Source organism: Haliotis cracherodii, unplaced genomic scaffold (genome assembly GCF_022045235.1).
Source record: "Haliotis cracherodii isolate W230 unplaced genomic scaffold, xgHalCrac1.p SCAF_7, whole genome shotgun sequence".
NCBI lineage: Eukaryota > Metazoa > Mollusca > Gastropoda > Lepetellida > Haliotidae > Haliotis > Haliotis cracherodii.
The window spans coordinates 46,454,551-46,478,196 of NW_027266330.1; the positions used below are offsets into that span (position 1 = coordinate 46,454,551).

Sequence of the window (23,646 nt, forward strand, 5' to 3'; positions counted from 1 at the left end):
ACAAACCTAGCAACATAATCGGGGAGAACCAGGATTTGAACCCATGACAATAGGTTTCGGCTAAGCCCAAGAGATGCAACTCTGCACAGAAAATTGTAGTGCCTTAGATAATAGGACATCCGTGCCTACAGCGATAAGGAACAAACTGAAGACATATTTGCAAAATAACCATATGAACCAAACAGAATAATTTCAAAATATTTACCACTCACTGTTGCTCTTCTATGGTCTTTCTTTGCATTGATGCTGCACGGATGACTGTCTCTTTTATTCATCCGGACATTCTACAAACATAAGTAGCATTCACATCACAGAAATGTCCAAACTGTACATGTTGTACATTTGATTCAAATGAAAAGACCACGGTTGTGATTCCGACTTAGAACTACCCTAATCATAATTATTCATGTCAAACATTCAGAGATGACATTTATCCCCATATTTAACAAATGTTAAAACAATATTTTGACAACAAAGTCAGGGTCATTCAACACATACATTACATAGGAAATAACTTGTTCGACAATGCAGAGAGATCCTCACCGTGGTGAATATCATTCCATGAATTATTGCCACATTTTCTTGAAATGCAGATTAATGCAATGCAGTATTTACTTTTATTTCTAGGCTATTTGTTTGGCTTTTCCATGGCACTGTTTTGACAGAGATCTAACCTTGATATGACACTTCAGAAATGATATAAATAAGAGAATACTTTATTATTCCAGAGAAAATTTGGGTTACATTGTAAAAGCACAGAGAAACAAGTATAAGATTCATGATTTAAAGTTAAATACACTCGACCCGTGAAGATTCCGGGGTAGACTAGGTCTTCAGCAACCCATGCTTGCCGTAAAAGGCCATTATGCTTGTCGTAAAAGGCGACTAACGGGATCGGGTGGTCAGACTCTCTGACTTGGTTGATGCATGTCATTGATCTAAATTCCGTGGCTCGATGCTCATGATATGAATCACTGGGTTGTCTGGTCCAGACTCGATTATTTACAGACCGTCGTCATATAGCTGAGTGCGGCGTTAAACAACAAACCAACCTAAATACACTCATACATACACACACAAACACAACATCCAAACACCAGGGTTAGAAATTGGCACTAGTCATTTTGACATTTTAAAGGTTTTGCTATATGCTATCATTTTAGGACTAGTGGACTGAAAGTGTTAGTTTCTACCGCTGCAAACACTAATCAACTAATGAATTGAGTGGTCAGACTAGGTTGTCATCATACTCTGAGGGCATGGATCTTTGCTGAAAATAACAATCACTAGATTGCCTGGTCCATGTTCAATTATTTACAGGCTGCCATCACAGAGCTGGACTATTGTGAGTGTGATGTTTCACATTACATTGAAATATACCATGATGAATACATGTAGTTTGTATTTATCACAAACAAAAATACTCACTCAATACTTGGTATCCTCCCTGAGGATGTCTGTGAACCTGCCCACAAACCCTGAACATGCTGAAACAGAAAACAACTAACTTGTCTTTATCCTTTCAATGTTTCAGTGTGAATTTGTTAAAGATTGATAAGCTGCCATTATTCATTGTAATCCATATCTCACTTTCAGGTGGTTCAGGTGGCAACACATGATTGGAATTGAATGCCACGTTTTGTTTGACATGCACTTTGCCAGATTTATACCCTTGGTAACTAACCCTCATCATCAAATCCCAGCGTTATGTTGAGAATAAGGACACGACCCTTAAAAGTTCTGCACCTGTAGCTCTTGTGCAAGCCCAAATAGAAATACCATGTCACAACAAACACTTGACCATAATAATAACAAAGGGTTTCCGAAAACAACAAAACTAAAAGGCCCTTGACGTTTACAGTAGTAACATGGAGATCAGGAAAATATCTAAATCAATCCATTCCATAAGATCTCTGTATAGAAATCATGGAACATTATGTCTCGAAGCCCTGCTACGTACCTGGCATCTGCAAGCTGCTCTTCCTTCCTTCGGCTGTCAATCGAGTTTTCGAAATACTTGACGTCCTCGTTGTGGATGGCTCAGGTGGATTTCGACCGGGATTTCCGAGTTAGAGGTGATTGAGAACAATGTACACGAGGTAAGCATATTGCAATCAAGCATCACGGTGTACATCGATTACACGAGGTTTGAGTGTTTGTTTACATTTGTGTTCCAAAATGGCGCCCTCGGCCATACAGGGAATTATGGGTAGACTTGCTTGTCCCGGAATAACACGAGTTGGTCACGAATGACGAGCGGTCATTTCTGCAGCAGTTACGGAAAGAGACGAGGTTGGCCGATTACAGTTCATACAGGCCATGTTGGGAGCCGCGGGGATTTCGACAGTGTGTATTAGGAAGTATACCTATGTGGTGTATGGAATATGCGTTTGCCTACCATGCCAGGCAGTGTGACAAGGGATATCCCAGCGGATGTAATATTCCTACAGCAGAAATGTTTCACAACCTCGATTGCAGGGAGCTGAAGATGTGACATATTCAGACAGAGACCATAATACATAGACTGTTATATGGTCTCTGATTCAGGTAAGGAATATGTTAATAATATTGATCACGTATTAAAGTTATTTATCTTCTGTAAGCCACTTATTCTGTTTTATATATGTTAGTAAATGTGTGATTTAATTTTTGTAGGATAAGCAATCTACCTAACTTATGTTAATCCTTGTTAATGTATATGATGTAGAAATATGTTTGCTTATTTATATTCCTTTATCTAGATACTCTATAGTGACTCATTTTTTTAGTTCATACCGTACCGACTAAACTTACTTTTGCAGGTGTGAATAATCAAGAACAAATTAAATGACAGGAGTTTTGCAACAGTGAACATTGTGAAGTGGAAGATAAGACATTTGAAAGGTATGGATATTTTCACTTGAACTTGTTGAAGAATACCGTGATGACAACTTTATCATGTTGGGAATTTTGGCGGTGGGGTAGCCTAGTGGTTGAAGTGCTGAAGACCAAGGTTCGATTCTTGTCATGGGTACAATGTGTGAAGTCTATGTCAGGTGTCCCTTACTGTGGTATTGCTAAAAACAGCGTAAAACCATACCCACTCATTTGGGGATTCCGGGTTGGAATTGGTCCCCATCAACCTATGCTAGTTGTAAGAGAGGGTTATACTATAAAGGGAAATAGTACCTCGCCTACTATTGCCTGGTGAAAACAGCACCTTGTTATTTTTTTTACCTTGGGTCTGAATATGCCCGAATACATGAAATTAAACTTGCATGGTCACTTGTAAACACAAATAACTGAGAAATGTTCAAAAAGGTTTACATTAAAAACTAGCATCTACTTGCCGATTCTGATTTGGAGATGCAACTAAACTTACTGTGAAAATATAATATGCTTTGATTTCTTTGAAGTAAAATAAATGCAATTAAACTTGCAAACACAAATAATTGTTAAATGTTAGTCACCTTAACATAGTTTACATTAGAAATTAGCCTCTGCTCAAATTTACTCATGATTCTGATTGGGAGGTGCAACTAAACTTATCATTGAAAGATCACATGATTTGAAGTTTTAAGTAGCTTTACTCAGATTAGCTCAATGTCAAGCCGAACCTGAGTCTGGCGAAAATGTCAAGAAACTGGACATGTCATATTTATTTTAGTAAGTAGGAAATAAATAGTAATTTGATAGAAATTTCTTTTATATATATTTCGGCCAGGAATCAACATGTCTCTCCAGATAACAGACAACAATTAGTAGCCCTTTTTGCCAAATCAAGGTGCTGTTTTCGTTGGAGAAATCAGTGACATTTTGCTGAGGTGCCGTTTTAGCCTCACCCATAAGAGATAACCTAATAGATCAGGTGATAGGCTCGATGACCTGGTTCATGGCATCTGACAGTGACCATCTAACAGTGTGGATTGATGTTTACAATATCAATCACTGGATTGTCTAGAATTTTGGGCCTACCTTTAGAATACAGTACCTAACTTACCTTTAGAAACAGGTCACAGTACCCTGTGATGTAATTCGTAGTATTCTGTTGCCTGACACACTGGCAAAACAATGCCTTGTGATGTCACGGGGCATTGGATGTGCATATATATGCTCTTTTCAGTGGTCTATCGTCTCCACACGCCATGTTGTTGCATGAGTTTAAATTATTTGTTTACTAAATATTGTTTTAAACATTTATATGTGAACTGGATGGGTAAACAAGCAAAAACTTATTTGAATACCGCTCCAGAATTAGAATACAATATGATATGACAAAAGTGCAGTCAAGGAATACAATTATATACATGTTCTTATTATAGAAACTACGTTTTCGGCGCTGTCAGGTCGCATTTTTAGTAGTAATAGTGTACTGCAATATACGGCAAGGAATAGTATTATAAATTTAAGATGCTATGTACAATTACAAAACCTATTGGATAGCTGAATGTAGTCTTCTACTGATTTAAGAATTTCTAAGTTTATTTTTGACGTCCTTTCAGGATTACCTAATAGAATTGAATTTAGATCATATCCCTTAACATAATAGTACATATTCTGTCTTAAATCATTGTAATTTGGACATATGAGAAAGAAGTGAAGTGCATCTTCAGTGTGATGGCCACAGCTACATGCAGGATTATCTTATAAATATTGCCTGCGGATGCACATTTTATAACAAGTGCTTGTTTATTTTCTATATACTTTTATTTCATTTTTTACTTATTACAGTGGTTAAAATGATTATTAATATAAATTGAAACTAATAATGTGCAATAAGCGGGTTATAGCTGAAATGACACCTTAGCAAAACAGCACTGACTGGCGAAATACTCGCCGAAAGCGAAAACGGCGATTATTACTTGACGAAAATGACACCTATTTTTTTTTTTTACCTTGGTAAAATAAATGAAATTAAACTAGGATTGATAACTTGCAAAGACCAATAATTGTGAAATGTTAAAACAAGTTTACAATAGAAATTAGCCTCTACTCCAACTTATCCTATACCCGACTCAATTTATTGTGATAACATGCTTTGAAGTAAAATATATGGAATTAAACACACATCGTCTCATACAAACACAAATGCATGTAGTTGTTAAACGTTGAAACAAGTTTACCTTCGAAATTAGTCCCCTACTCCAATTTACTCACCGACTCTGATTGGCAGACACAGCTCACTTGTTGTGAATGTATTTTTCACTTTAAAGTTTAAAGTACTCAATGTCAAGCTGAAACTTTATTTAAGAATCCTAACATGGTGCAATTTTTCACAATGGCCTTTCAATGTGTCATTTAAACATGTTGCAAGGTTCTACAAGGGATATTTGTAACCTAATACTTTCCGTAACGGGCGACAATGCTCATCTAAAGAGTTGACTAACGCCATCAGGTGGCGATCAGGCTCGGTGACTTGGTTGATGCATGTCATTGATCCCAATTGTGTGGGTCGATGCTCATGATGTCAATCTCTGGACTGTCTGGTCCAGACTCGATTATTTACATATAGCCAGAATATTGCTTGAGTGCGGCATAAAACAACAAACCAAATCATAAGTGTGGAATGAATGATTTGAAATTAGCAAGTTTAATGTGACCTTCAATCACTACAACCTGATCTGAGTCTTGAAAAGATATGACTTTGATTCAGTGAAAATTTGCATCATGATAGTTTCAACTGTAGATACAGTTAATCTGTTTGTTGTACAGTTTCTGTATATCAATATATATTTTGTTCAAATAAGCTTTGCCTCTTCACCAACCCTATTCCTCTTTTGGAATAAATAGTGTCTAATAATTCAAACACCATCACCATCATCCTAGTGAACACAACAAAGAAATGCACATCAAAAACGTCATTATTATTATTTCTGATCTCTGATAAATTAGAAAAAAACTGTTATCCAGCAAGATACATTTCCTTGGTCCCAAGAAGCATGTTACATAGTAAACTGACTGGATAAGTTGAATAGCAGTTGTAAAGGCACAACTGACTAAGCCGTCACTACTCAATTAAGTAATTAACAGACAATTGCAAGTACTAATACCCACCCGACACTAATTGCCCTGTTAATCCCTAGTCCACAATGAGTTGACATTGAGTTCATTTTGCTAATTAGCTGTTTTTAGAGTAGCAAGGTAATAAACATCAAAGGTGGGGCAGGCTTTGATCATGTGTTCTGTAGAAGAGATGATGTCACTTGTTTTATGTATATTGAGGATTATCTACATCCCTTGATGCTACCAAGGCAGCCCTTGAGATTATCAGACAGTTTGGCTAGACACAAACTGATGTCTCCCTTGTAGCACACTATGTGTCAGACACAGACTTTGACCACTCTGTGCAGATGCATATCAATGCATAAAGAACATTGGGTAGATGATTCAACAATGCCACACAAGTCAAAGTTGGGTTTCACTGTATTTAGAAACAGACGATGGATCCAAAACTTTATAACAGTAATTATGATTAATTTAAACTTTGCCAGGCCAATATTTTGGCAGATTTGCATGTTATTGTTAATCTTCATTTAGTTAATTTTCAAAAAAGATAGGATGAATGATAAAATATGATAATGAGTCATGAATATTTGAATTCAGATCAGAACAAACAGGGAGGGTCACCCCAAAATGTGAGAGTCTCTAGGGGAGACTTTTGACAAAATGGACAATAAAATATAAAGTGCTTTGCATTTTCTTTCAGGGAGGGTTGTGTCAAAAATGAATGAGAACATACCGGTAATACATGACCGGCCCCTTTAATGTAATATACATAGTTTTTAGTTGATGGTTCAGGTTGTACTTTTCAGTAGAATTTCTTATCACTGTCTATGATGGACTACCAATTAACGGTAGATATTTAATATCCATAATAACTTAGATAAATGCTTCTACAGTCTCATCCAAATTTGTCGAAATTTGAATTTCAATATAGCTTCCATTAATGAATTAATGAATTTGGTGAGAATATCTATTGTCTGAATTCCTAATATACTTTCTTTTGTATTTGGTGTGCAAGGGTAGCCTAGTGGGTGAAACAGTCTCTGAAACCCGGGTTCAATTCACCACATGGGTACAATGTGTGAAGCCCATAGCTGGAATATTGCTAACAAGCTGCATGAAACTATACCAACTCACTCGCTCATTATGTTGTATTTTGAGATCACTTACATGACATGTGTTTTGATAATTATGAATAGTTGCATTTATATATTTATGTATAAGAACCTATGTAACTTAGTTTTGCATAGTCTTGTTTACCCTTCCTTACATTTTGATGTAATGCAAACATTCAAGCAAAATTCAGGTGAACCTTGTGGTATTGTTTTAGAAGACCGGATACATTTTTGTATTTTCTGAACACTTTTCTGTTTGCAATGGCTTATTTACATGTTCAAAGATTGGTTAAATATCAGTTGCAAGATAAATTGTCAATACCTCACTGTTTGAGAAAACAACTTTAAACATTTGTAAATATGTGTGTGTTTCATAACTTTTGACTAACAAGTTTCTAAAGATGTTATGAAATGTTTCAGGTACCTGGATTTCACAATCTGACACCAGCTACATTTAAGAAGATCTTGCTCACACAATTCAGACAAGGGACTCGCCGGAAGATGAACAGTACTCCAGATAACAACCAACAGATTCACCTCAGAAAGTGATGATTCTGAATGAATAATGCCACATCAGTGTGATTGTAGGTGGTTTTATAATGACACTAATGAAGTCTGAAGGAATTTATGCCAAAGCACTGTGACTATGTCCAGGTTGTGTACACCGATTCTGACCATACAAATCTGAATGATTTTTGTGGTTTACTGCAGAAACATAATTGACTTTAGATAATCTTCTTCAATAAAATTCTTCTGAGATTTGACTAATTTGTTTATTTAGAAAATGGCATTGAAACGTCTGTTCTGTAAGGCCTTGCAAACACCACTGGTTACTTTATGCTAGTTCCTCTTCTTGCTTGATCAAATTTCAATTTGTGATATGTACCAATGAAATGCCATATAATCAATAAATAAGATTTTTTTCCAAAAACATGATTTGTTTTGCTTCATTAGCATAAAGATATATAATACTGATCAGCCATAACATAGGTGCTGAACAAATATGAAATGTACTAATGCCCTGAATGTTTTCCTACTATAAATACTTAACAAAAGTTGTAGTTCCACCTTAGTAGACAAATGACATTGATATTTTTTCTGTACTTTATTTAGGTGTTTTCTATGGATGCCATTAGTCTTATGCACCAATTTGGGACAATTGTATTCTGTTTTATATTCCCATGAAACTACACTGTCCCGATATAACAAGTACTGATACCGTTCCAAACTAATCTGTTAATCTCACCAGGGCCAAATGCCAAAGCACATAGCCAATGACTTTCCATTTTTTTCTGAGTGAGAGTGCTGTTTTGCCACTTTTAGCAATATTGCAACAAAATCATGGTGGCGGACAGGATATTTACCATTAAAATAACACAGAATATTACAACAGGTACCTGTAATGCACAGGCTAACATTATTTACCAGAAGCAAGTCATGAAGAAAATTTGCATCCGGATACCTTCCGGAAACCTTCCAGATGCCTTCAACAACCTTCAAATTGCTTGGTATTTTCAAGTTAATTTTTTTATGTTTTTCACACTTAAGTGAACAAAATGCACCCCCCAAATTTTGACATTTTTTTTGGAAGGTTTCCGGAAGGTTTCCGGAAGGTTTCCGGAAGGTATCCGGGCCGGATCCAAAATGGGAAGGTATCCGGAAGGTTTCCGGAAGACGGAAACCTACACTTTTTTTTGCTGTGAATGATAAAAATTACCTTCTCTGATACATTTGACCGTTGTATAAAATATATGGGATTACTTTTTAAAATGTTTTAATTTGACTCAGTATATTATCTTCTATTATCATACATACCCTGGGACCATTCACTACAATAACTTCGTTGTTCGTTCACATTACTACACATAGCGGGAGAGACTCTGTGTTAAGTTAGACATAGGAGCTATGGCGGTGGTGACGCGGTGACGACGCAAGGATGAAGATGTTCTTGAGATGTTATACACTGATTCATAATCATCGTGAGGTCAAAAGTAATTTCATCCATAAATTCAAAGTAATATCAACTACATTGCATTGTCAAGAAAGATGACAGCATCGGTATTTAGATTGCATTTGGTTAACAATACAATATATATACAAGATGGACTTTCATTGATCCATTCATCCAGTCACCCATCCATCCGTCCAGACAGACAGACAGACAGACGTTTAAAGATGTTGATTAATGTTACCCTGTCTGGCGCTCGGCACTAAGGGGCTGATACTAGGACTGGTCTGCTCGGAGTCAGTATGATGTGTCTGAGCGTCGAACTGCGGCATGGTATTTCAGTGGGCCAGCGCAATAAGGTCGACATTAATCCGTACTAATACAGACTGACAGACAGTTTTCAGAACGTCCAGCATGGCAAGTGTATGATTGCATTTTTATGGTAAAATATTTTACTATTTAGACCACTGTTTACATATTTTTAAAAATCAATAACCACATTCCACCTTGCCCCCAAAACTACAAAATGGTCGACCCCTTAAGAATGAATGATTTCTTATCTGCAACAACAAACAAGCCATGCAAAATCAACCACCTTAAAATAATCCAGTGCTGTCATTGGATTCTGTGAATACAACGCCCCTGTTGTGTTTTGTTGGAACCCATGCGGCATGTTTTAGTCATCATGAACACATACACGACTTTACTCTGTTCTCCGCAGTGGCGGGACGTGACTTTCCGCATGTGATGGCGTACGGAGGTGAACATTCAGGGAATTTGGCTTGCATTGTGGTATTTGAATTCCAACTTTATTTGCTATATATGTGTACCTTAAACACACACAATTGTTATCGTGTTCTTTACCTCATGTCAGGGACCTTTACCTCATGTCAGGGACCTTTAGTCATGTCAGCGACCTTTACCTCATGTCAGGGACCTTTACCTCATGTCAGGGACCTTTACCTCATGTCAGGGACGTTTAGTCATGTCAGCGACCTTTACCTCATGTCAGGGACCTTTACCTCATGTCAGGGACCTTTACCTCATGTCAGGGACCTTTACCTCATGTCAGCGACCACTTACTATCCGAGATAGGGGTTAAGCCTGCTTTGGAGGGTATTTCCCGAAAGGGGATTGTAGCACAGGCACAGATATAAGGACATGCATACAGAGATATAAGATATAAGGTACGTATATATTTTTTAACGTGAGGTGCGATAATATGGGGTTTAAGGTCGTATTCAATATCGTGTGTGCGTGTGTGCGTGTGTGTGTGTGTGTGTGTGTGTGTGTCTTTTTGTTTGTTTGTTTGAAATACTATTAAGGTGCAAACAGTATAAGATATTATACATTTCTTTGCTTTTTTAAAAAAAGCAGTTTTAACATAATTGCACATTATACATGTTAGAGTATTTGTGTTCTTACAGCATTGGCATAAAACAAGTACTTTCCTGTATTCATATTGATAATAGGGTCTTGCAATGACAGTGGTGCATTAAACTTCAGAATATTTGGAAAGATGTAAAATTTAGATTTTATGTAACTATGCCTAAGATGGCTATAAGCTGGACAAATTAACAAAAAGTGATATTCATTTTCGATATGGTGTAAGCTACACACTTTACATTCTTTAAATTCCAAAACTTTATTTGTAAGTTGTTTACAGTGTTGCCAAACCCAATAAGCATACACCCTTGCCTCACACCCATGAAGCAGTCAAATGTACCAGATACTCTGTTGTTTGAACGAACACAAACTTTTACATTACTGTAGATAGATTGGAACATTTTACCCATTTAAGAACTCAAACCATGTTTGTACAATAGCTTCCATAGAAGATGACGCTGAATGGAGTCGAATGCTTTAGAGAAATCAATAAATGCTACAGAAAATTTACCTCCTTTACGTGAAAGATAACGCTGAATGACAGAATTTAAAACAAAACAGTTAGCAATAGTTGAATAACCTTTTCGAAACCCCGACTGACATTCAGATATTTTGTCAAGTGTTGCAGCCCAATGCACTAGTCTTCTGTTTAAAATAGATGTAAATACTTTAATGAGGATACTCATGAGGCTTATAGCCCTATAGTTATCAGGAACAGAAGCGTCCCCTTTCTTACGTAATTGGATAATTATCCCAGTTGCCCAATATTCAAGAAAAACACCGTTTTGATAAATGCTGTTAAATATGATTTCGCGCGCGAAATACGCATATGTCGAGGAGCGAACGTTAACTTCCTAATTTAAGTTAGTAAGTAATTTCTAAATAAGGTATTATAACAGACAACGAATATTTCAGATATTCACTAAGAATGTCGTCAAGACCAGAGGTTTTATTATTTTTCAGGGCACTGATACTTTCAAAAAGTTCGGATCTGGTGATTGGAGAATCTAATATATCAATTGTTAGTTCTTGCACATAACCTTGACATGTCACCATGTCCTCCACCTCACCAAGATCATCCTGAATACCCGTCTGTTCGGAATACAGCGACGAGAAATAGTCCCCCCAGTCTTGTATATCAATAGGGTTGGGGTGTTGCTGTCGTCCAGATACACGCATGCGTTTTGAGTCTCCCGCTGCAGGATTTTCTAGGTCACCCCTTTTACATTGTGCATATTGGTCCTTCTTTATTCTACATAGTGATCTGTATTCATTGCAAACTTTGTTATACTTAATAAGAATTGAGTTATCTTTAGTTTTTCTAAACGCATTTAAATAATGGCAACGTTCATAATTTTTTCAGAGACATTCATCATCATACCGCGGTGAACGTCTATAGTTATCGCTCACTCGTGTCTTCATCACAGAAGTGGCTGATAAAAAAGCATCAGGTAATAACGCGACTGCACTAGACATGTTTGGAAGAGAACACAGTGCTGCCTTCTTCAATAAGTCTGCTGTCTACCCCGTTTTGTCTATCTTTGTTGTCATACCAGGTCGATCTCTTCGATTGGATATATGTAAACACAGATACTGTATCTTTATCGAAACCAAACATACTTTTATCAAACAGAATAGGCATAGCATTTTCTCCATATCTAACACCAATAATATATCTTACCAGTGAATATTTTATCAAAACCACTATTCCTCCCGAATACCTCCCGTACTGGAACACTTTTTTGGCAGGTAAACAAAAAAGTTTATACTCTGAAAATACGTCACTAAAGTCTTTTTCTATTGTCCATGTTTCACGTAGGGAAACAATGTCATGTTACGATACAAAAGAAACAAAGTCATTATCGGACAGTTTGTTGATTAAACCTTCTATATTCCAAGTAATGCAAGATATGTCTTTGCCTGTTGACTCGCTATAACAGCCCAGGCCACCCCGCTGTTTCCCTGTGGCTGAGTTAAGCTTTGACCTTGATCTCAGTACCCGCTCCTGGTCCACAGTTGATGGCGTTCCGCTTGAGTTGCGATCTGCAAACTTGAGTCGCGATCTGCAACTGGAGCCGACGACTGATGATCAATACCATCCAGGCCAGTAGCTGGCATGTCCTCAATAACGAGCCTGTCACTCTTATGTGGCTGCAGGGGATATACAGGAGAAGTATGTAATGCTTCACAAATGTAGTTGGCATACAGAAGTATGTAATGCCTAATGAGGCTGTAGTGGGCAAACAGGAGAAGTATGTAATGCCTCACGAGAATGTAGTTGGCATACAGGAGAAGTATGTAATGCCTAATGAGGCAGCAGTGGATATACAGGAGAAGTATGTAATGCCTCACGAGAATGTAGTGGATATACAGGAGAAGTATGCAATGCGTCACGAGGCTGCAGTGGATATACAGGATAAGTATGCAATGCCTCATGAGGATGTAGTGGGCATATAGGAAAAGTATGCAATGCCAATGTAGTGGATATACAGGAGAAGTATGCAATGCCTCACGAGGCTATAGTGGATATACAGGAGAAGTATGCAATGCCTCACGAGGCTGTAGTGGATATACAGGAGAAGTATGTAATGCCTCACGAGGCTGTAGTGGACATACAGGAGAAGTATTTTATGCATCCTGAGGCTGTAATTGGCATTTAGGAGAAGTATGTTATGCATCCTGAGGCTGTAGTGGGCATATAGGGGAAGTATGTTATGCATCCTGAGGCTGTAATGGGCATTTAGGAGAAGTATGTTATGCATCCTGAGGCTGTAGTGGGCATATAGGAGAAGTATGTTATGCATCCTGAGGCTGTAGTGGACATACAGGGGAAAACTAGCTTGCTCATGTTCAAACAAGAGTAAAAGGCTTTCTGGAAATATTGTGATTTATCTGGTGAGCCGTACCAAAGTCACAAACTGACCATAGGGAATCATACACAAGACATCATGAGCTGCAGTGTCTTTATTGAGAGGACACCGTTAAGTCTCGACCATACTAGTGGCACCGGGAGTCCAAGGAGGAGGAGTTAACTGTCACCCTGCAACTACGGCAGTGTTTGCCTTTTACAAGTACAAGCACACACTTTTATGCAGTTGTTCCAGTGATTAATACAAAGGTACAATAGTCACTTGGTTGCCGTTAAATCTGAACAATGACATTGTCGGACATAGCAGTGATCATAAAGATGTGTGACTTGCAATGTGCAATGTATGGAATACTGTAAGGGACATTCTCGCGATCTCGCATTCTCGCGATCTCGACCTTCGGAAACGAGGTAAATATGCCAAAAACACGAGAATGCGAGATCGCGAGAACGCGAGATTTGGCCAAAATCTCGCGTTCTCGCGATCTCGCATTCTCGTGTTTTTGGCATATTTACCTCGTTTCCAAAGGTCGAGATCGCGAGAATGCGAGAACGCGAGAATGTCCCTTACAGTATTCCATAGCAATGTCATTTGGTTCAAGTTAAATCAATCGATTGACATTTGCAAGATGGAACGTTTGAATTATTAATATAGAAGCTCAGACTGGAAATTGAATTCCTAGCAGGTGACATGCTGCACGGTGCGTCGGCCACTGACACAAAGCACATACAGCTCAAAGTGCGACCCTTAGTCATATAAAATAACACTTTTATTGAATGCCGTTGCCACGCCATCTCTCCTACATGACATGACATTTACTTTGTTGTTTTACTGTTGCCTTTATACTTTTTTATACATATTACTTATATATGCACATTTCCTGAATGATGCATTTCCCATCATACCTTATCCCGTCTGTATTGTGTCTCACTCATTTCAGTCAATGCCAAATATTTTGAAATTATTTAGTTATCAAAGCGGCGGCTCCAGCAATAGAACCCTTGCAATATTGATTATATTTGTACCCTCTCAACTGGAACGGAGAATAAAGACTACACGCATTACAAACTAATACCTTTCATGGCATTGCCATATTTCTAGGAATCGGCGCTTCTCTCGGAAAGCAGTAGGGAAAATCATTATTACCTTAGTGACAGCAAAACAAAATCGCCATTACCCCAGTAACAGTAAACAAGTTGCGCAATGAGTAGAACTAACCATCTCGAAACAGACCTCGGCTTTTAGTTTTCACTGGCTGGGACGCACAGAAACAAGGTATGCAATTATATTTTAATACTTTTTTAATAGTCATCTAATCAAGAACGGATGATAGGTAGGAGTACAATTCTCCATTAGTATACTTTTCCATGGGCTTCACTTAAATTTGTCCATGTGATGCTGATTTAGTGTAGCTACACGTTTCTTATTTCCATTCTTCTCAAAGCTGACACAGAAATATGGAACAGGGCATGGTAATATTGAAAACCCGAAGACATTAAATCCTCTTACTGCATCTCCTGCAAATATGAGACGTGCTTAAAATAGAAGGAAATCCTACACGTATGCACCAACAGGATATCAACCTAAAGCAAAAATCGTTTAAATTTGGTTGAAAAGTTGAAAACTGCTTCAGTGTCTGTACAATCCAATAAACCCTTTCTAGACGTAACAGACACTCACTAGGCGCGAGGCAGGCTGGTAAGGGGTCTAGAGACTGGTTGAATTGTCGATGTATTGTGATTTGCATGTCAAGATTGTAATTCTACAGGCAAAATATTGACTGTATATCCATTCTATTCTATATTAAATTCAGTAAATGTATTGATCAGGGTTAGTATTGAATCTTAGAAGGAACATTTTGACCTTGGGCAAAAATGACGTGTTGTCGCCTAATAGTAAAAGTAAAAAATAGTTTTCATAGCGCGACAATGCGACAAATAGTCAAAATGTCGCACTGTCGCGCTTTGGCTCATTATGACACTTTTTCCTTGTTTTTGTAAGGGCGACAACGCAATAATGCCCTTTCTAGGATTCCATAGGTTAGAATTGGTCTTCGGCAACACATATTTGTCGTAAGAGGTGACTAATGGGTTCGGGTGGTCAGGCTCGCTGCCTTGGTTCATGCATGTCATCGTATCCCAATTGCTTACATAGGAGGTCATGATGTCAATCACTTGATTGTCTGGTCCAGATTCGATTATTTACAGATCGTCGTCACATAGCTGAAATATTGCTTGGAATTAAACAACAAACAAACACACAAAGTAAATATATTACTCATGTACCTTCGTTGGTGGATTCCCTATTTTGGCATCTACCATTGTTCATGTGTTCATGTCCAATAATATCGCTAAAAAGAGGATATTTTGATATGCAAATAAGAACAAAAAGATGTGTATCATATGATTTTGCTATATCATGCCAATTTGCAATTTTTTCTATGAAAAACCAATGACGATACGATTTTTTAGCGCAAATCGATTTTTAAAGCATACCTGTCTTCACGCTGTGACGCTACAGGACGTCGTCCTAATTGTGGAAGGTCCTTCACAACATTGGTTTGATCAGTTTTTCTCACCCATCAGCTGATTACTGTGCAACAGTTGTCAAGTTGACGATAGTTTTAAATGACATCCCTGTGGAACGCATGCCGATTATGTGCCACTATTTTGAAGAACGGTTCGTATTAACATGTTCGACTATTAAACACTGATATTATACAGCCGCTTCTGGAAGCAACCCTTTGCAGAATGTTGAGACGCAGATGTTTTGTAGTGAAATATTTTCATTTTACAGATGCTTCTTTGGCAATTTTTAATGCAAAGGAGCAGATATTTTAATACTGATGTTTTCATGGAGACTCACTTTGTAACGAACATTTGCTGCTTGAAGAGTCGCATACGTCTTTTAGGCTGGGCACAAGCTTCTTAAAACAGATTTGTACATACTACTATGTACATATCTTATACTGTAGGCATATTTATTAGAATGCATATCTTCGCGTGTAATATCCATGTGCGTGACACTTTGATATATTATTTACAAGCATATGTTCAAGTACTCAACAGTGGCATTTGCCCTCGAAGCCATAGGCGGTCATGTAGCTTCATTATCGTAATTAGTTATATCACTGAACATTGGTCAAAGGTTTATTCAGTAAAGTAAAAATTGAGCAGACAGAGGTTGTAGTTCCTTGATCGAACACAGACTGCGTTGAATACAGCTAGTGACTTTATAATCTCTGTTGGAAAAATCAGTGGTTAGGGCTTTTAAAGAATTAGCACTTGCTTGGCAGATAGGTTTCGTTGGGACGTGTAGTCTTCTTGTCGCTTGTTCTCGTGAGACTGTTATAATGGGTAAGTACCATCAGTTTGAGAGTGTAATATGAAGATGAGGAAAATTCTATATGTATTCAATAATAGGATACTCCCTGACTGATAATGAATCCACCCTTACGTAAGTTTATAATGATCCATTCCTCCTATGTGAATAGGATACGATCCGTTCTTCCTATGTTTAGAACATAAGTCGTATGTAGGAATTTGACGATCCGTTCTTCCTGTGTTTAGAACATAAGTCGTATGTATGATTAGGGTGATCCGTTCTTCCTGTGTATAGAACATCAGACGTATGTAAGAATTTGACGATCCGTTCTTCCTGTGTTTAGAACATAAGTCGTATGTAAGATTAGGGTGATCCGTTCTTCCTATGTTTAGAACATAAGTCGTATGTAAGAATTTGACGATCCGTTCTTCCTGTGTTTAGGAGGGTGAGAAAATACACCAGGTAAACGTATTGTTCGCGTTTAGATTATCAACATGTTTAGAATCCAAAGCGTTTGCATTCCAAACATTTCTCAACAAGTTTCGGACACAACCCTATTTAGGAATCCAATAATGATTAAATTATCGGACAAAGATAAACCACCTTTTACAGCGTATTTACCAATTCACCGTCTACTAGGGGGAGGAAGTGTCCACAGCTATTATTAAGACAGAGATCATATTGGATGACTAATTTTTACCTGTAATAGTGGTCTCGGTCTTACGAAAACTTAGTGTTGCCTTGCTGCATTGGCTAATTTTTTGCTAATGAGTTAGTGAGTGAGTGAGTGAGTATGGTTTTACGCAATATTCCGGCGGGGGACACCAGAAATGGGCTTCACACATTGTACCCATGTCGGGAATCGAACCCGGGTCCTCGGCGTTTTGCTAATGAGTGAAGTCATACTTTTATATGTAGGCGTTATTGTGAGAACATAAGTTCTTGAAATGCATGACGTTGTTACCTGTTATTTAGTGTATGCTATTTTTCAGAATCTTCAGTCGTCATATCACCGGCACTGAAAATAACCATCGTTGTTCCGACACAAGATATGTATGCAATGGAGGATAAGAGAAAAACGTTTTCTGTGATGAATAACGCATGACAGTCAACGTGCGAGATAATAATTACTTGAATACTAAAAGAAACACATCAGTGGCATAGTCAAGTGGACTAAATACATTCACATACATTCTTTTGAATACGAACCTCAATTGTACAAAGCTCAGTTTGCAGGTAAATGAGGGAAGACAATTGCATGCTGGCCATGGTATCTGTAATCTAGAGGAATCGATTGAAACAACATTGTTACATTCTTATGGTGTGGTACAGGTTATTAAATTACATTTAAGTACATCCCTCATACTGATACATGTAGTTGCCCCGGATATTACCTTACATGTGTGGGTTTCAGGTTTGTTCATGTTGGCATAAATATAAACAGTTTGTCATTCTGAAGAAACCCAAGAATAGTCGTAGAATGAATTTCAGTATTGAATATTGGCATGGATGTTTACAAACTTACGGGAACTTCCTCTTTGGACGGCCCAGTCGTCTAAGGCGCCGCGATTCGCTGTGCAGAGTTGCGTCCCTTGGGCACGCCAGAAACCTATGATTGTGGTTTCGAATCCCGATTCGTCCGGATTATGTTTCTAGGTTTGTCAGCACCATACCCGTGCTCTTGGGTTTCACCGAAGTGGTAAACGTCTGAGACCTGCATCACTTCGGGCTTTCCTCCCACATTAAGCTGACACGCCGTGATATAACTGGAATTATGTTAAAAGCGGTGTTAAACCCAACTCACTCACTCACTCTTGTTCTTGTGGACCATAGACTGTTTGATTCCGGGTGATTGCATGATGTCGGGTTCTTGTATGGAATATATATTGAATGGAATATTGAATGTTTAATCCCTGGTGGTTTTATGCTATCTGGTTCTTGTATGGAATATTCAATGTTTAATCCCTGGTGGTTTCATGCTACTGGTTCTTGTATGGAATATTGAATGTTTAATCCCTGGTGGTTTCATGCTACTGGTTCTTGTATGGAATATTGAATGGTTAATCCCTGGTGGTTTCATGCTATCTGGTTCTTGTATGGAATATTCAATGTTTAATCCCTGGTGGTTTCATGCTACTGGTTCTTGTATGGAATATTCAATGTTTAATCCCTGGTGGTTTCATGCTACTGGTTCTTGTATGGAATATTGAATGTTTAATCCCTGGTGGTTTCATGCTATCTGGTTCTTGTTTGGAATATTGAATGTTTAATCCCTGGTGGTTTCATGCTACTGGTTCTTGTATGGAATATTGAATGTTTAAATCCCTGGTGGTTTCATGCTACCTGGTTCTTGTATGGAATATTGACTGTTTTAATCAGGGGTGATTGTATAATTTCTTGTTATGGTAGTCTATTGAATGTTTTGGGTTGAGTTCGGTTGAATGTAGAATGTATGATTCTTGTATAGAATATTGAATGTTTTAATCCAGGGTGTATGCATGATCTCCGGTTCTTGTATAAAATATTGAATGTTTTAATCCCGGCTGAATGCATGGTGTCTGGTTCTTGTATAGAATATTGAATGTTTTTATCTCCGCTGATTTATACGATGTATTGTACTGTTAGTCCTTTGAATGTCTTTATCTCGGGTGAATGCTTGCTGTCTGGTTCTTATATAGAAAACTGAATGTTTTTATCTCGAGTGAATGCTTGCTGTCTGGTTCTTGTATAGAAAATTGAATGTTTTTATCTCGGGTGAATGTTTGCTGTCTGGTTCTTGTATAGAAAATTGAATGTTTTTATCACGGTTGAATGCTTGCTGTCTGGTTCTTGTATAGAAAATTGAATGTTTTTATCACGGTTGAATGCTTGCTCTCTGGTTCTTGTATAGAAAATTGAATGTTTTTATCTCGGGTGAATGCTTGCTGTCTGGTTCTTGTATAGAAAATTGAATGTTTTTATCTCCGTTGAATGCTTGCTGTCTGGTTCTTGTATAGAAAATTGAATGTTTTTATCTCGGTTGAATGCTTGCTGTCTGGTTCTTGTATAGAAAATTGAATGTTTTTATCACGGTTGAATGCTTGCTCTCTGGTTCTTGTATAGAAAATAGATGTTTTTATTACGGTTGAATGCTTGCTGTCTGGTTCTCGTAGAGAAAATTGAATGTTTTTATCTCGGGTGATTGCACGATATCTAGTTCTTGTATGGAATACTGAATGTTTTAATCCTGAGTGTTAAACTGTTGAATGTTTTTATCCCGCGGCGTATGCATGAAGTCTGGTTCTTGTATAGAGTACTGAATGTTTTAATTACGGGTGAATGCAGACTGTCTGGTTTTGGTATAGAATATTTGATGTTTTAATCCAGCGTGACTGCATGCTGTCTGATTATTGTAGACTATTGAATGTTTTAACTCCGGGTGAATGCATGAAATCTGGTTCTTGTAGACCATTGAATATTTTAATACATGTGATTGCATGATGTCTGGTCCTTGTGACATAGAAGTAGTGCTTGGAAAAATTCCTCCCTCGGGCGTCATAATATTAATTTTGTACCGGAATATTCCATCACCCTATGAAAGGAGAAATGTCAGTTCTTGCCATGACATTATGGGTTCCTGCATTCTGATTGTTCCTCGGTGTATCTCAGACAGAAAGTACCTATTTGAAACACTTCTTTATGAAAACCCATCAGAAGGCAATATCCAATATTAATTGAACTATTAATTGAAGTGTGACAATACATTACTCGTATTCAGTTACTCTTTGATTTATTTACAGGGTTAAAACGGGAAAGATGGCACGGAAAAGTAGAGAATGCATGTTGCACTTTGTGCGCGACTTAATGGACAAGACTAAGGACGAAGCTGACTTGATTAACTCTTTACGCCAGATCAAGAGAAAGAACAAAGACAAGGCGAAGAACAAAGACAAGGGTAAGAACAATGACATACTGTCAAGCTATAGATATAATGAGAAGGAGAAGAACAAGCATCAGAAATTATTAACGTCAGGTTCAGGAGCGTCGCTGCTTCATATTGCCGTCAGCTGTAGAAGGAATAGTGTTGCCAAGGAAATAGTCGATTGTATTCCAAGTTTAATCAACTGTGAGAGGAAGGATGATGACTACCGTGGACAGACGCCATTCCACATTGCCATTGCGATAGCCCGACGTGACACTGCTGACCAGCTAGATCTACAGGATGATCGGCTAGACCTATTGGAATGTATGATTAGGGCTCTTGATGAGGATATGCTCAAGGAAGCGATGGAACGGCGTGTTGTAGGAAAGAAACTAAGAGGAACTGTGATGTTAGGAGAGACACCTTTGTCCATTGCTGCTTTGAATAATAATGAAACTGTAGTTGACCTTCTCCTGAAAAATAAAGCTGATCTTTTAGGTTCAAACAGTTTTGGGAATACAGTTTTTCACTCGTTGGTCCTGTACGCATCTTTCTATCCAGAAAAAGAGAGTGACATCCTCAACATGTTTGACACGTTGGCACGAAAGAACAAAAAGCATAAAGGTCTAAAGTATAACAGACAATATATACAACGAGAAAATGCTGATAAACAAACAGCACTCCATCTTGCTGCCGAGTTGGGTCTGGACAACGTGTTTAAACACATCCTTGATATGGAAGATGCATACAAGTTCTTCACTAGTCATGACGGCGTTTTTGATATCTACGAGTGTGATATAACAGAGATTGATAAGGTAACCTGGGATAAGGCTGTTCTGCAGATGTCACCTGACTACAGGAATACAGACCACAGAGCCGAGGGGCTGGCAAAAGGCAAAGAGGATTCAGGAATAAAAACCTATTTGATGAGATTGAGACAAAATACGAACCAGAGTATTTTGGAAATCATATGCAGTTTGAAGACAACAACGGCTTATGCGTTTCTGAACGCCTACATTGTCCAAGAAGTGGTGTTCTTAAAGTGGCAGAAGAACTGTCATTACTTCTACATTGGCCTCTTTCTTCACCTGTCACTGATGAGTATCCTCACCTGGCATTTAGATCAGAGAGTTGGTGTCATTGTGAAACCAGACATGGATCAGACCTGGAGCATCAGGGTTTTGAACATCATCTTTATCGTCATAAGTCTCCTTTATGTAATTCAAGAAATTCACAGGACATTGTTTTCGTGGCAACCATTCCATATAACAAGACTGCATCACAATGGAGTATACAGGTGGATATTTGTTCTGTTTGGTTTGGCATTACTGACAGACGCGTCGTGGAATGTTGTATCTGTTACAAACAACTACTGTCTGGTGATAGCATTGATCCTTGGTTGGTGGTCAACAACCTTCTTCCTCCGTGGAATCTCACCTTTCAGCTACGTTACTCTTATGTTACAGAAAGTCCTCTTTGGGGATATGCTGAAATTTATACCAATTATTTTCATAATGATGATAGCATTTACATGTGCAATGTACAGTTCGATGGCGATAACTCAACCTGACGCTTTTGGGAACTTCTCTACAAGTCTAGTGACGATGTTTAAACTGATGACTGGTCAGGCAGAGATAGATGGACTTGAGGGAGCATCACAGCATGGGTCTATCCCTGTTTTTGTCTTCGCTGTGATAGTCATCCAAATATTCCTCCTCAACATCCTCATCGCCATTATGTCTAGGACATGTGAAAGTGTTGAGAATTCAAATAAACTGTTGGGGCTACAGAGATTGTCCATTGTCTTATTCATTGAAGGTATACTGCCTAAATGTCTGAAGAAGGCCATGGGGACAGAGCAAAAGACAGATTATGGCAGTACCAGATATCTTCTCAAAATTGACCGTTTGAGAGACGGAGACTCAATGTTCAACAACAGGTTTGAAGACAATGGCAGTTTGAATGCTACATCACTGCGCAACTTTATAAACAACAGTAAAATAGGGGAGGCAACAACACTCCCTGGCACAAACCACAATCCCGGACCACAAACTATCCAGCATTTATATATTAATGACTATTCTAAGAGTACATATCCAAATGAAGACATCAGCGTAAAAGTGACAAGCCACATACGAAGTGTAACTCAGGATCATTGTCAAAAATCTATATATGGCTAAACACATGAAGGATCGTGGACTTCGTTCAAGTAAAGGGTACAACCAATTGCCTCTTAAACAACCGTTAATGTTCGGCACATTATAAAAATATTATCTCTAGAAAAGGTGAGGTGAGACAACTCACGCGTTTTACTTCCACATGTGTTATTGTAAGGTTTGTGGAACAGTCTACTTGCTTCAAAATGTGCTGTTTACGAATCCGGAAATGTTCTAGACTTATCACTAAGCAGAATATTTCATGTTAGTTATTTGAATCTCATCTCAAGGTTTGATATCCATGGTAGTTGTGAAAACGTCATGAAACATGTACTATACTTCAATATATCAACTGCACTAGATTTAAGGGGAAAATTTTGTATATTTATTATCTGGATTTAAGACGTCGCTGTGCTCACAAAAGACGTCATCGACTTTCACCTTGGAAGATGTGAACAGAAAATTACCACTATTTGTTTATTTACAATGCCGAAAACTAGCATTGTTACTATTGTTACGCCATTGATATCAAATGAAAAACTTGTAAAAAATATGCAAAGATGTTGGGGCATTTACTTTACGGTTTCACCTGCAGCTGAAAGAACTATTTATGGAAATCATAACAATTATTATTGTCATTTTGTCATGTATTTTCTGTGCGATTTCCAAATCAATACATATTATGGATGTCAGATGTTTTGTTTCATCTGCAGTGAGGAGGGGGGTAGGGGGGGGGGGGTGGGGGGTGGGGGGGTGGGGGGGGGGGGGGGGGGGGGGGGCACGGGTGGTCCAGTCGTCTAAGGCGCCGCAACTAGCTGTGCAGAGTTGCGTCCTTTGGGCACGCCATTTTTGCCTGGGCTGGGCTGTCTACTCGCTTCTTGCAAACACAAGGACAAATTGATGACAGTGACTGTTGTTCGGAAGCAATTGCACTGTATTGAAGTGCAAGTTGTCGTCGGACTTATGT

The 23,646-nt window shown here is 38.2% G+C and overlaps 1 protein-coding gene and 2 long non-coding RNA genes across 3 annotated transcripts; 2 read left to right on the forward strand and 1 right to left on the reverse strand.

Moving 5' to 3' along the window:
- Positions 1-207: 207 nt before the first annotated feature.
- LOC139447154 (uncharacterized) lies at positions 208-2,036 on the reverse strand. The gene is made up of 3 exons (XR_011652012.1): positions 1,961-2,036; positions 1,429-1,487; positions 208-284 (listed from the first exon to the last, which is right to left on the reverse strand). It is a non-coding gene; the product is annotated as an uncharacterized lncRNA (long non-coding RNA).
- A 375-nt stretch (positions 2,037-2,411) lies between these two features.
- Positions 2,412-7,595, forward strand: LOC139447231 (uncharacterized). The gene is made up of 3 exons (XR_011652015.1): positions 2,412-2,547; positions 2,802-2,883; positions 7,518-7,595. It is a non-coding gene; the product is annotated as an uncharacterized lncRNA (long non-coding RNA).
- A 6,920-nt stretch (positions 7,596-14,515) lies between these two features.
- Positions 14,516-23,361, forward strand: LOC139448511 (transient receptor potential cation channel subfamily V member 3-like). Its single transcript, XM_071230070.1, has 2 exons — positions 14,516-14,573; positions 20,402-23,361. The coding sequence occupies exon 2, from the start codon at positions 20,418-20,420 to the stop codon at positions 22,701-22,703; it is 2,286 nt and encodes a 761-aa protein (XP_071086171.1). The 5' UTR covers positions 14,516-14,573; positions 20,402-20,417; the 3' UTR covers positions 22,704-23,361.
- The last annotated feature ends 285 nt before the right edge of the window (positions 23,362-23,646 follow it).

Coding starts and splice junctions, on each gene's coding strand:
- LOC139448511 (XM_071230070.1), top strand. CDS start 20,418: ATGGCACGGAAAAGTAGAGAATGCATGTTGCACTTTGTGCGCGACTTA.